This window comes from Corvus kubaryi, unplaced genomic scaffold (genome assembly GCF_017639235.1).
Source record: "Corvus kubaryi isolate FWS band 111438036 unplaced genomic scaffold, C.kubaryi_AGA036_p1.0 37166, whole genome shotgun sequence".
In the NCBI taxonomy this organism is placed as follows: domain Eukaryota; kingdom Metazoa; phylum Chordata; class Aves; order Passeriformes; family Corvidae; genus Corvus; species Corvus kubaryi.
In genome coordinates this window covers 1-12,181 of record NW_024581046.1, presented here as the reverse complement: position 1 = coordinate 12,181, position 12,181 = coordinate 1, and the positions used below count along the sequence as shown (strand labels likewise).

Sequence of the window (12,181 nt, the reverse complement as noted above, 5' to 3'; positions counted from 1 at the left end):
GTGGCAGCGAGTTCCACGATTTCATCAAGTACTGCTTGAAAAGCACCTCCCTTTGTTTGACTGAGCCGCCAGCCTGGTAAATTCAGAGGGTGCTGCCTAGTTCTTGGGTGGAGAGAAAGTCAATCTTTTTGGTACTTGCCTTTCAGGGAGCTGAAGGAAAAGGGACTCTTCAGCATCAAACACCTGGCTGAGTCCCACTCCGAAGTCCTTCTTTGTAGACTTCGTGAGGTTTGCTTGGCACTTACCAACGAGGTAAGAACATTGTTCTGAATCGTCCTTCGTGCTTCATACACGGTGTGTAGAGTAGATATGTGCTTGTTCATCTCCCTGTGTGCTCAGGAACTGCCTTCATTTCTGTTTCTAGACCTTATCTTTCTCATGTCTGTCAGCTCTCTATAGGATCTGTGTGCACATGTAGCTCTATTTACTGGTAGGTCGGGCATCTGACACTCTCCTCTTGGAGCGAGCTGCCATTACAATGCAACGTGCAAATGCAGAAGCGGAGACACTAATTATGTTATTTGCTGCAGTCCAAATCTCTGCCCAAGCTGTAATTCAACACTGCCAATTAGTCTGTAGACTTGAGCCTGTGTTTTCTGTTTCCTGGCTGAGGGCTTCAACTGCTGCTGTTGCTTTTTCAAACAGGAGCAAATGACTCTTTTGTCTTTATGACTTGTGCCTTTATGGCTTGAGAGCAGCCCTTGCTTTAATTTGTTTCTTTGCTTTTTGAATAAAAGGGCCTAAAACCAAAGCAGTGGACATTCCAGAAGAATTAAGTAGAACACTTTAAGTGAAATAATATGTTTTAGGCCTGCAGGAAGCAGGCCTGAGGCCTAGCACAAGTAGGTGCCAGAGTTAAGTGCCTTTCTGTGCTTGTGCTCTTCTGCTCTGCCTGTGCTTTTGTGTTCCCCTGGACACAGCGGGAAGTGTTGTCATTTCCTGGGACTTCTGTCTAAGGCAACTGGTTTTCTTTTCAAGGTGATTCTTATGTTTCCCCTCATGACTTCCCCAGGTGACCAACCTTCGCTCAAAGGTGTCTTACTCTGCAATCGTCACTCTTGGAGAGCTCTTTGTGACCTTGCAGAAGGACATGGACTCGGAGGTGGATGAGGTTGCTCGGGTCCTTCTCCAGATGGTGTGGAACTCCCCAGAGTTTGTTCAGAAAGCAGCCACTCACACCCTGGGAGTCATGGTGGAGCATGTGACTCCTGCACGAGCAATGACTGCTCTCATGGACAGTGGAGTCCAGTAGGTTCTTCTTCTCTTAGTGATATTCTTCACCTTCTATTGTGTGTGGGGGAGAAGGGCTGAGAGAGAGAATGGGAATGGTGGGAGGGAAGGGTCCTGTATCCTGCATCTTCTGTGAACTCAGTGACTTGATTCTCCAATCAACCTCACTTCTTTCCTCTTGTCACCTATTTCTGCCCTTGTGCAGCCCTTTAGTTGACAGAATCACAGAGCTGTAGAATATGCTGAGTTGGAAGGGGCCCATCAGGCTCATCGAGTCCAGCTTCTGGCCTTGCACAGAACAAACACGCCAAGGGTCACACCATGTGCCTGAGAGCATTGTCCAAAGGCTTCCTGAACTCTCTCAGGCTTGGTGCTGTGACCAGTGCCCTGGGGAGCCTGTTCCAGTGCCCAGCCACCCTCTGGGTGAAAAACTTTTTCCTGATATCCAACCTCAACCTCCCCTGACTCAGCTTGCTGCTGCTTCCTGGAGTTCTCCCAGTCTGTCCGAGTTGCCTAGATGTGGTGAATGGTGGGCAAGTGAAAGTGCCTGCAAAGGCTAAGGATAGAGCCCTGTGGTTTTGTGGGAAGAGGGACAATTGCAACTGCAGCTGTGAGCGCTCTTTGATATTTCACAGCCCTAACCACAGAGGCCTTGGGAAAAACCATGCATCCTCCTTATGCCATTCACTTGAGAAGTAAGGAGGGTTCTTGCTGGGGCATGGAGCACATGGAGGAGAACGTGCTGGGTGTGGCACAGCCTGCACAGCAGGTGCAGCTCCTGCCAAGAGGAATCTTGTAGGACTGTCCTGGCCTTAGAGGCCCACTTGCTATTCAAACTGATGTCTCATGTTAGCCTTGAGATGATGAATCACTGTACAGGCACCTTCACAGGCCGACTGCCATGGGACAGCTGAAGCAGGTGCTGCCTTAAGTGTTGGTGCTGGGCCTGATAGTCCCCAAGAGACACTGTCTAGAACAGGACAAGCTGGCTAAACTGACTGCCGCCCTTTCCTCAGCTTTGGAAAAGGGGGAAACGTTCAGATGTATCTCTTGCCAAGCCTCACAGAAGAAACTGGCTGCATTGCTGAATATTCTGCAACTTCATGTCCCACAGCGTGTTTTCCCTGCATTTGTTTCTTTCCCAAAGTCTGCAGATTTGGGGGTAAATGGGTGCAAATATCCTCAATCCTGCTGCGGCTGTCTGTGTAGTGGCTGGCCCCTGATGGGTCAGCCTGGGTTGTCTTTAATTTCCCTCTTTCGCAGAGTTAATTTGGGGAAAGACGTTGAGTATCGGATAGTGCAGGGAGACTGAATTCCTCACTCTTGCTTGCAGGCAGTCCTTCTGTACAGTGCTAACTTTGTGTTTCTCTGCGGACAGAACCTTCTACAGGTGTCCCAAGTGTCAGGGAGAACCCAGGCCTCCTTCCCCCAGCAATGACAGGGAGCATGCTCTGGCCAAGGCCTGTGCTGTGTCCCTCTGCTCCCTGTGCCCCAGTGTCCGCTCTCTTCTTCCCAGGAGCCGCCACGTCCAGGTGCGGAAGTGCGCGGCCCAACTCCTCCTGTCCTTGATGGAGAAAACTGGAGTCACGAAGCTCGCAGGAACGCCCAGGGCTGAGAGGCTGGCGCACGCGGCAGGGACGCTTGCTCAGGACTGTCACAAGGACACAAGGTAATGATCTTCATTTCACCTCCTAAAACAGGAAAACTGTTGGGTGTCTGGCTGTAAAGGGCAAAACCACAAAAGAGTGGAAGCTAAAGGAAATATTAAGTTCCCTCACTGTGTGGATGAGGTTCACAGAGTCACGGAATACACTGAGTTGGAAGGGACCCATCAGGGTCATCGAGTCCAGCTCCTGCCCGTGTGCAGGGCCCCCCAAGAGTCACTCCATGTGCCCGAGAGCATTGTCCAAAGGCTTCTTGAGCTCTGTCAGGCTTGGTGCTGTGACCACTGCCCTGGCTTGTCTGGGGAAATGACTGTGCTGGGGAACGTGAGGTTGTCCCGCAAGAGGGAGCATTGCCAACTTCCTGGGACTTGAATGATTCTTTCCTGAGATCAAAAGAGCCATCAGATGAGCCAGTCAAACAGTTTTGCTTGGCCTTAGGTGCACAAGACAAAGCCAAAATGTTGGTTAATGTTCATCACTGAAGGATCGCATACATCTATTTCTCATTAACTTAAGACTTTCCTAGAAATATTCCAGGGGTCTTTAGCCAATGTATTCAGTCTTTCTAAACCTCTTCTGCAGATTTCTATAATGCTCTTATCTGTGGCTGAATGACCTCCAAATTGCTTCTTGAAGACAACTGTGGTTTCCTAGTGGCAAAATCAACCCAAACCACCCAAATCCCCTCACTTTGAGGATTCAATTCCCATTAATAGCTGCCGAGAACGCATGAGCAACTAGCTGTCCCTGTGCATACATATGGTATAGAATAATCAAAAGCAAGCATGAGGCATTTGGTCCTGGCTTCCCTGCCAGTTAAAGAAAGGCAAATTACTGTGCAATGGCAGCAAGACACTGCTAATAAGCTCTGACTCAAAGCAGAGGTGTTTTGCTTGTTCCCTGGGATCCTTCGATGCCACAGAAGCGCACCCACAGTTTCAGAGTGAGATTGTATTTTTCTGTTGCCCCATGTTCTCCTCTTGCCTCTTGTGTTCAGCTGACAGCACTGTGCAGTGACAAGTGGAGGTAAATCTCTCTCTTTGCTGAGTAGGTAATGCCTTCTCATGCAGGTATGGCAGCTGCTGAGGTTAAGGTATCAGCTTATTCTGTTAACACTTCTCCTTTGTTTGTTCACCTTTTATTCTTTCTTTCTTTCTTTCTTTCTTTCTTTCTTTCTTTCTTTCTTTCTTTCTTTCTTGTTTTAGGCATTATGGGCAGGAGATGGTGAAAATGATGCTGAATCACCAAAAATTTAAAAGGCTTTTGGAACAATCTCTTTCCACCCGTGACCTGGAAGATATTCTGACAAGAATGAAGAAGAAAGGAAGTGCTTGGTCGGAGAAATGTCTCCTTTGTGCAAGTATTGCCACTGCTGATATGAGATCAAACATACCTAATCTTATCTCATTCCTTTTCTGCCAAATCATTTTGCTCCTGGGAATGAACTCTTGATCCGTAGCCTGTTCATCTGCAGAACGCAAAGGAATTGATAATATTAGAGGAAAAGTGGGGTATTGGATATTTTGAATATTGGCCACAAACAGGGAAGGGAAAGAGGAGAAAATGGGTTTACATTTAAGCATAACCCCCCACCCCACTATCCCTACTCTGCCCCCAGTGACGCAATTAAGTGAGAACAGTGCTTCTGGAGATAACAGAGTCTTTGCAAAAGACACAGGAAGCAGTAGTGCCAAGAAAATTTCCAAATATACAAAAGATGTCCCAGTCAATCCCAATTCCTACAATTACTGTCTGTCTTCTGGGAATACTGCCCTTCTGTCATGCCCTGTGGAGCTGGAAGAAGCTTGGTGAATTCAGCAGCATCCAGTGGAAAATCATTTGTTTGCCTGGGGTTTTTTTTATTCTTTTTACCTACGTTATAGAAGGGAGTGTGCCTTTGTGCAGCAACAGGGAGAGTGAGTGTGGAACCAAATCAACTTCCAACACAATGGGCCAACCTCCAAAGAGTCCAAATTTTTCTGCAGCTTCCTTTAAGAGCATTAGTTCCCTACCAGTTTGCATTATTCCCATTTATGCTCAAGAGGAATGAATTGGGGATTTTAGACTGCTGCTCTGTATGGTAGCAGCCATAACCTGCCTTGGGCTATTGAAAACAAAGAGTTGGCATCACTGAACCTCTGGCCTGTTTCCTTCTGTAAGTTCGGAAAGGTTTGCCCAAGCCTTGGTAGCAGTGATCCTGGTTATAAGTTGTGTTTTAAACAGGTAATGTCCTATTTTACATTCTAAAGATCCATGGGGTTTCTTTATGCCTTTGTAGGGGATGGAAACGCAGAAGGATGAACACCCATCTGTCGAGAAGCCTGTGAAGAAGAGGAGCGATGGCTCGAAGAAGCCCCAGGCCACATTGCCTTCTAGTAAACGGTACTGAGCATTTTAGTTAGATGTGACAAAGCACGTGGCAAGCTTTACATGTCTCTTCCTCAGGAAAATCTTTCTGGTGGAGATGACCTGTGCCAGAGATTGTTTCCTTTCCCTACAAATGCTCTATCATAAAAAATGTCTCCTTCTGCATTACGCTGAACACAACTTCTCTGGAAGGGTTTCCACAAAAAATGGGCGACAAAAAGACACCCATTGGTTGCAGCTCAGAAGATCCAGTGCAGTGGCAAGGACAGTGCTGTGGAGGCTGTGAGAGGGCCATGTCTCCGCTGCCTCACTTGGGACAAGTAAATTCAAGCAGGGTTTTTCTCCTCTGAGAGCAGTCTTTTTCAGATGGGTGTTTTGATGAGAAGTCCCAGTCTAGAAGCAGGATGCCGTTCCCCAAAAAAGCACTTCCCATGCATGTGGTTTGGCCTTCCTGAGTCATGGTTTTCTTACCCTCAGACAGTACCAAGATGAGTAGTAAGTAGCAAGCCAGTTCCTGAGCAACTTTGGTCAACAGGTGTCTCAATGTGGACGTTTTGTCTTGACATTCCTGTCCTTCATACTGTTTGCTTGATGGACAGCATGTTTGGTTTATTTCCCCCTGGGCTGCAATCAGCATTTGAGACAGGAATTTGGTCCTTGCTGTCTCTTCCTGCCAGTGGGAGAGCTACTTGTACCTGTTGTCCTCTGATAACAGAGGGGATTTATTTAGCTCTGTCATGCTCAGCGCTGGCAGGAGAGTGACCACATGCCTCAGTAGCGTAGTCAGGATCTTCCCATGCTCAAGAGAGTTGTTCCCAGTGGGTTTGTTAAGCTGTGGATCTAGTCTCTAGGGAAGCAATCATGTGAGCGTAGTGCTGGGATGTCTGGCTTCTGTTTTTATCCCTGTTACGGATTTTCTGGATCCTTCAGATATACCCCTATCCATCTGTTCAGATGCATCTGAGCTACTTTTCCAGATTGTCATGCCTGCTGTAGAGACACTTCTCCAGAGGGATGAGTTTCCTTATTATAAGACACACACCTCCCTCATGATGAGGCATTTAAACATGGAAGTAGCGTCTCTCTTTCCTCACAAAGCAGTGCGACATGTGTACCTGGGAAGCCGTCTGGAGATAAGTGAGATGCATCTCATCCTTGGTTTTCCTAAGCACTGGTGAGAAAGTTGCTTGCAGATTGTCCCCTGTAATGATTGTCATGAGGTCTCCCGTTGTTTTTCAGATCAGGATTTTCTAGCTTGAAATCACATCATTAGGAAACCTCCCCAAGGTGTTCTGCTCACAATTAACTGAAGGTATGATCACCAACAGGTCCTCATTTGGTTTTATTTTCCATGGTGAAGTCTACCTCTGATGAATGCCTCCTACGCCGCCCAAAAGCCCAGGTCACGTTACCTCCGGCTGTGGAAGAAACGGAGCCGCTCCAGAAGCTGTACAATCTCCTGGAAGCCAAGGAGTTTAAGACACGGATGGAAGGAGTGGCACTCCTCCTAGACCTGTGCAAAAGCAGCCCCCAGCTCGTCTCCACTAACACTGTCCAAGTATGTAGGGTGTCTTCATTGTTCCTTTCCTTTAGCTCCTTTCCCAAGCCTGTAGCAGGCAAGTTAATTCAGTGTGTCTTGGCACTACATCCTGGCTGTGTGGGACAGGCTGCTGCCTCTTACCCTGAAATATTTAATTCAGGTCCACGCTTCAGGACAAGTTCTTTCAGTCCAGATGTATTTGTCTGGCAGGTGCCTATTGATGCTGTTCATCAGATGAGGACAGAGTTTTCTGCTGGTGTAACTTCTGCTGTCTCCTACTCCCACTTGGGTTAAGTGAAGGGAATCCAGCCACTGAAAGCGTGGCAATTATTCTCTAGACAAAAAAATGGGTTTGGATGGGGAAGAGAAGTATCAGGCTGGGCAGGTTTAAACCAATTTTTTTTAAAGGATACTTCTGTAAACTCCGACTTGTCTTGCACAGGCACAACTCTGGTTACTCGTTTCCATCGGCATCCCTAGTCCTCTTGGTAAAGACGGTGCTCACCCTTCTTGGGGGGGTCTTTTTTCAATTTGGAAAAGGAGGGAAACGGCTAGGGACAGATCTCTTCCTTCTCCTCCCAGTAGCTGCTTTTTCCCTTTGTCCAGAAAATGGTGCCTGATAATGTGGCTGTCAAGGGACTGAACCTGCTCTAATGAGAGCGGTCCAGCACATTAAATTTCAGAAGTCTACCTGCTGGGTAGACAATTGGTCTGGATCCTGGAAGAGTTGATCAGAGCCCTGCACTTCTCCAGACACAGGTTCTGAGACAGATGGAACAAAACCTGGATCTCCTCCAGCCATAGTTTTGGCAAAATCGTAACTGCCCTCAGAACTTGAGACAACTGTGTAGAAAAAGGGGCATTGTAAATATCTGGTTCCATACTTCGAAAGCAAAGATACTGTTTTGCATCAATAAATGGGATGAATTTAATGGCTGAAATGTGGAGAGAAACACCATAGGAACTATCCTGTCCCCACCCAAAGCTCTTCAAAATATATGAAAATCTTTCAACCAGCATGAGGTTGCACAACCATTCCAGTGAGCGGCCCACAGGGAAATTGTTCAAGCAAGTGCTGACCTGACAGGAAGGATCACTTTCATCTTTTACATTGCTGAGTGCTCACTTCTGCATCCCTTCCTCAAACAAGGACATTTTAATCCAGCTTTCATGTTGTTTGTTCTCTTCACAGATTTTTGATTGTTTTGTCCCGAGACTTGGTGATACGCACAAGAAAGTGAAGCAGAAGGCGCTGGACGTGCTGGCTGAAATCGTAGGCATCCTGAAAGACGGCTTAAACCCGGTGATCATCTGTCTGGTTGAAGGAATAACAAACAACCTAAACTCAAAGGACCCCGGGGTTTATGCCGCAGCTGTGAAAGCGCTGGAAGAATCCATGGCTCCCTTAGGTAAGGCTGAGCCCTGGCATGGACTCTCCTCAAGTGTGTCTCTGCCTCTGCGAGTCAAGAGAACGCCGAGGGCCTTGACAGCTGTTGTTGTCTGTGGAAACCTCCAGCTGACATCCACCAGAAGCTGTGCAGGTGCAGTCCTTACGCACCAGTCCCCCACCAGGCTTGAATGTGCATCAGCATTTCCCAAAAGTCCCAGGAGCCCTTGGCTCTGTGCTGCTTGTCTGAAGAGGAAGTGCTGGACTACAGCTTTGCTGGAATTCAGGGCCAAAGGGATTTTTGGAGTTTGCCTGGGCCCCAGTTGACTTCCCAAATGAATAGCTTTGCTGTTGGCATGAAGGGACACTGGCGCATCAGAACCTCTGCAGAGCAGCCTCCTGGAAGGCTCCACATCATAGGCATTAGCTTCATTAGGACAGCAGGATCAGTTCTTTACTGCATGCTTGCATGAAGATCATTTGGGACCTCCTTTTTGTATCTCATGCAGGAAAGGAGCTCTTAATAATACCCTGCTACTGAAACCCACACTGGGGTGTAGCTCTGTAGTGGTTCCCAATGAAGCAGATTGCCTGCTTTGTCACTGCCAGCCCTGGTGACCGTGTGAGGGACCAAACTTCATCCCACACACGTTCTGTCTCCAGGAAAAGCTTGCCTTGGCTTATTAGAGTGGTAGGACTGGAGGCTTGCAGGCCAATGCAGGCAACAGTGTTTAAATTCAAACGAGACCCCCAAAACCGCAACAGATAGGCACAAGGAAAACCAAAATACATACGCCGGTCAAGTATTGGGAAATCAGTTCATTTTCCAGTCTCTCTGCCAAGATCTGATTTCACAGATGTTACAGAAACCCACAGGCTACTGAGGCACTGAGCACTAATAGCTCTTGTATGAGTAACTTGGAGTCTTGTCCCTAGATCCACACAGGTAACCTGACAATTTAAAAACAGCTTATCCTTCAGGTGGGAATGGAGGTGTGCATTTTGGAGCCTTCTCACCCTTTTCCATAGGGGAGGGAGAAGATCACTTCTGCAAAGCTCTGGGATGCAGAACCTTTTCACTGCTTACGTGTGATTGAAGTCTTGAGGTCCCTGATGTGAAATGTTTAACATAGCTCCTGGTACAGCAGACAACTTTGGATTTAAAATGTGAAAGGAGAGCTTTTCTTTTGGAATTTAAAATCCTCCCAAGTAGGCTGGAAGGAAAGAAGAAAAGGATTCAAAAATCGGCAGGAATTTCCTTTCTTTTACAAAATGTAGTTGCCCTGCCCTTTCCCTCCCCACTGTCCTTTCTCTTATGACCTCAGAAGAGAGAGCAGAAATGTGTGTTTCCCTTGTAGATAAAGTATCCCTGATGAAAGAGTTCAGCCACCGCAGGAGTGAACTGAAGGGCCAAGCTCTGCTGGATGTCACAGAGCATCTCTCAGGTATGGCCTCCCCTTCTAAGGCAAGAGGTCTTCCGAGGCAGAATTTACAGGGAATGCCAGTGAATAGACACTAGAGTGGCTCCTCCAAATCAGGAGGTGCTGAGCTTGTCCCTCCTGCCCAATACCCATGGAAGGTGTATTGGGCAGGTTTTCCCTGGCTGCTGCAGAGGTGTGCAGCATCTGAGATGGGGGCGGCACTCGGCCTCGGGGCTGAGCTCTCACTGGGGCATCTCAGAAGCTGCCTCCAGGAAAGGGAGGGGCTAAAAATTCCCAAGCTGGCTCCTCTCTTGGAAGCTCAGGGACAGCTCTGATCCTTTAGGGAAAATGGTGGCAAATGCTGTTTCAGGGGATCGGTTTGTCTTGTCCTCACAGAATTCTTGCTTTGCTCTTGGAAAGTTTTGAGGCAGAAGCCTGCAGTGCCTGGGGGTCACAGCTTAGGTCCAAACTAAGCACACGTGTTAGAGGCACGGATTTTGTGCAAGGCAGCCTTTGGGGGCAGAGGGGCAGAAGCAGAGTGCTGAGGCTCCCTGCCTGTGCTGTGGAAGTGCCATTGGACTGAGCATTTCAGGGTGTGCAGTCAGGGTCTTCCTATGTCAGCGCTGCCCAAAATGCTCCAAATGCAGCTGATAATTGATTGCTCAGAGGAGCTTGCTATGTCAGCAATAGCCAAGGGATGGAAAAATGATAACCTCAATATATACTAGAGAAGACAGTGTATAGCCTTGCTTTATTTATAGCCTTGCTTTAGCGGGGTCTAAATCCACTGCTAATTAAGCCAGGTCACAAAAACGGAGTCATCCTTTTTATTAGAAATCTCTCAATTTCCTCTCTAAAGTGCCTTTCAAACCTTCAGCAGTGGGTTTAGACAACTTCTAAATGGAAATAAACAGCAATTTGACATTTTGGTCATTCATCATGCCGGAAACAGATTGTGGAATGATTTAGTAAAGCTGTGAAGTCTGCCACAGGTACAAGGCTCGGATCTGGAGAAATTAGTCCTGAGGGCTTGGTGGTTCTGTTTTGGGGATGTTCAGCTGCTTTGCCCATTTCTGGATCATGGGGCTCTCACTGTTATTTCACTGATCTTAGCCAGAGAGACTCCCAAAATCACAACTAGAGGTAGATCCTTGTTTGCATTAAGGCTGCTGGTTAAGAAGTTTGTGTCTCTCTTCCGGCAGCGCTTGTGGCATGGGTTTATCCCAGGAGCCCCCGAAGTCGTCCAGCGCTACGCCCTGCCCGTGCTCTGGTCCTTCCTGGGGAACAAGGCGCTGCCTGTCCGAAGCGCCAATGTCCGCACTGTGGTCACCAAGCTTGCCTGCGCCCTCTACAAGGTGATGGGCGCCAAGCTGAGGAAGCATGCTGCCAGCCAGCCTCCACATGTGCGGGAAAACCTCTCCGACATTTTGGGCTGGTGAAGGCTCGATGACCTGCAGAGAGATGACAAAGTGCTGAGTTGGACACCTCCGGACGTGACTTCTTAGCTGTGCCAAAAAGGACAGAATGCAAAGGAAGGGTGTGCACCTGCCCCCGCTCTCTCCACCCCCCTTCCTAGTCGTGGCATGGGGTGCCTGAAGCAACTTCTGATTGAGGACAAGGTGAAGGCTGAGCATGGCTCAGCCTCACAAAGAGGTAAGGCGGGAGCTGGGCCGCTCTCTGGCGGGAGGAAGGCTCTTGTGCCAGCCTAGAGAGCCTGGGCACATTGCCAGGGAACAGTTCTGCCCTGCATGTGCCCCCTGCAATGAGCTGTGCTGCTCCCAGTGCCCCGTGGAGCTGTAGGGCTGCTCAGCTGTGGGGCCGGGAGAGGAGCAGGAGGGTGCGTGTGCAGCTGAGCCATTCCTGGAAAGCACAGGCCTCTGGGCTCCCTGCTGTCCCAGGGCAGCCCAGAGGCCAGGCTGTTCCTGTGCTGGCTCTGTGCAAGTGGGTCAGGGTGTCTCCCTGGCCTGCCTCAAGTGGCTGCTGGCAGGAGCATGTTTCCCTGTGCAGCTCTTTAGCAGTTTCCAGGTGGTCTGTCCCATTAAATACGTAGCTTCAGATGCTTTATGTTTGCATTGCGGCCTCTGTTATATTTTGTGTCTCCACTTTGCAGGCGTGACTGGCTACAGTCTTATCAAGAAGTTTTCCTTGGACATTTCCTATGTTCCCTAACCGACAAAGCCCTTGCCTCCTGTCCAGAAGAGCTCTCTTTCCTCGAGCTCAGGAAGAAGGTGCTGCCTGTCCGAAGAATGTTTGAAGATTTGGATTTATACGTTAGGCTTTGTAGTTACAGATGTACATATGTTCTGACATGTAGATGTAGGTTTGAATAAATGTGTTGTCATTTTATCTTTTAAATTTTGAAACTAGATTTTCAACTGTATATATTTTATTTTGATTGTTTTTGTTTGTTTTAAATAAAATAATTTTTAAAAAAAACAAGCCGAGAATGTGAGACCTGCTAGCCTAGAGGTTGTCAGAGTGCAGCTGACTCAACGTGCCACTGTCTCACGGTATTCTTTCCTCAGAGCGCCTCTCCTCTTCCTCTTTTGCCATGTTTTCTTCATGTCATTTG

General features: G+C 48.1%; 1 protein-coding gene and 1 long non-coding RNA gene across 2 annotated transcripts; both read left to right on the top strand.

Annotated features, from left to right (window-relative positions):
- Positions 1-146: 146 nt before the first annotated feature.
- Positions 147-10,770, top strand: LOC121661487 (TOG array regulator of axonemal microtubules protein 2-like; the record flags this gene model as incomplete). The annotated part of the gene is made up of 6 exons (XM_042021740.1): positions 147-252; positions 1,013-1,248; positions 2,747-2,899; positions 4,100-4,217; positions 5,173-5,276; positions 7,994-10,770. Coding segments are annotated over 6 exons (766 nt in total), but the record flags the coding sequence as incomplete, so codon positions are not given.
- A 76-nt stretch (positions 10,771-10,846) lies between these two features.
- LOC121661488 lies at positions 10,847-11,964 on the top strand. Its single transcript, XR_006014985.1, has 2 exons — positions 10,847-11,262; positions 11,720-11,964. It is a non-coding gene; the product is annotated as an uncharacterized LOC121661488 (long non-coding RNA).
- Positions 11,965-12,181: the final 217 nt, after the last annotated feature.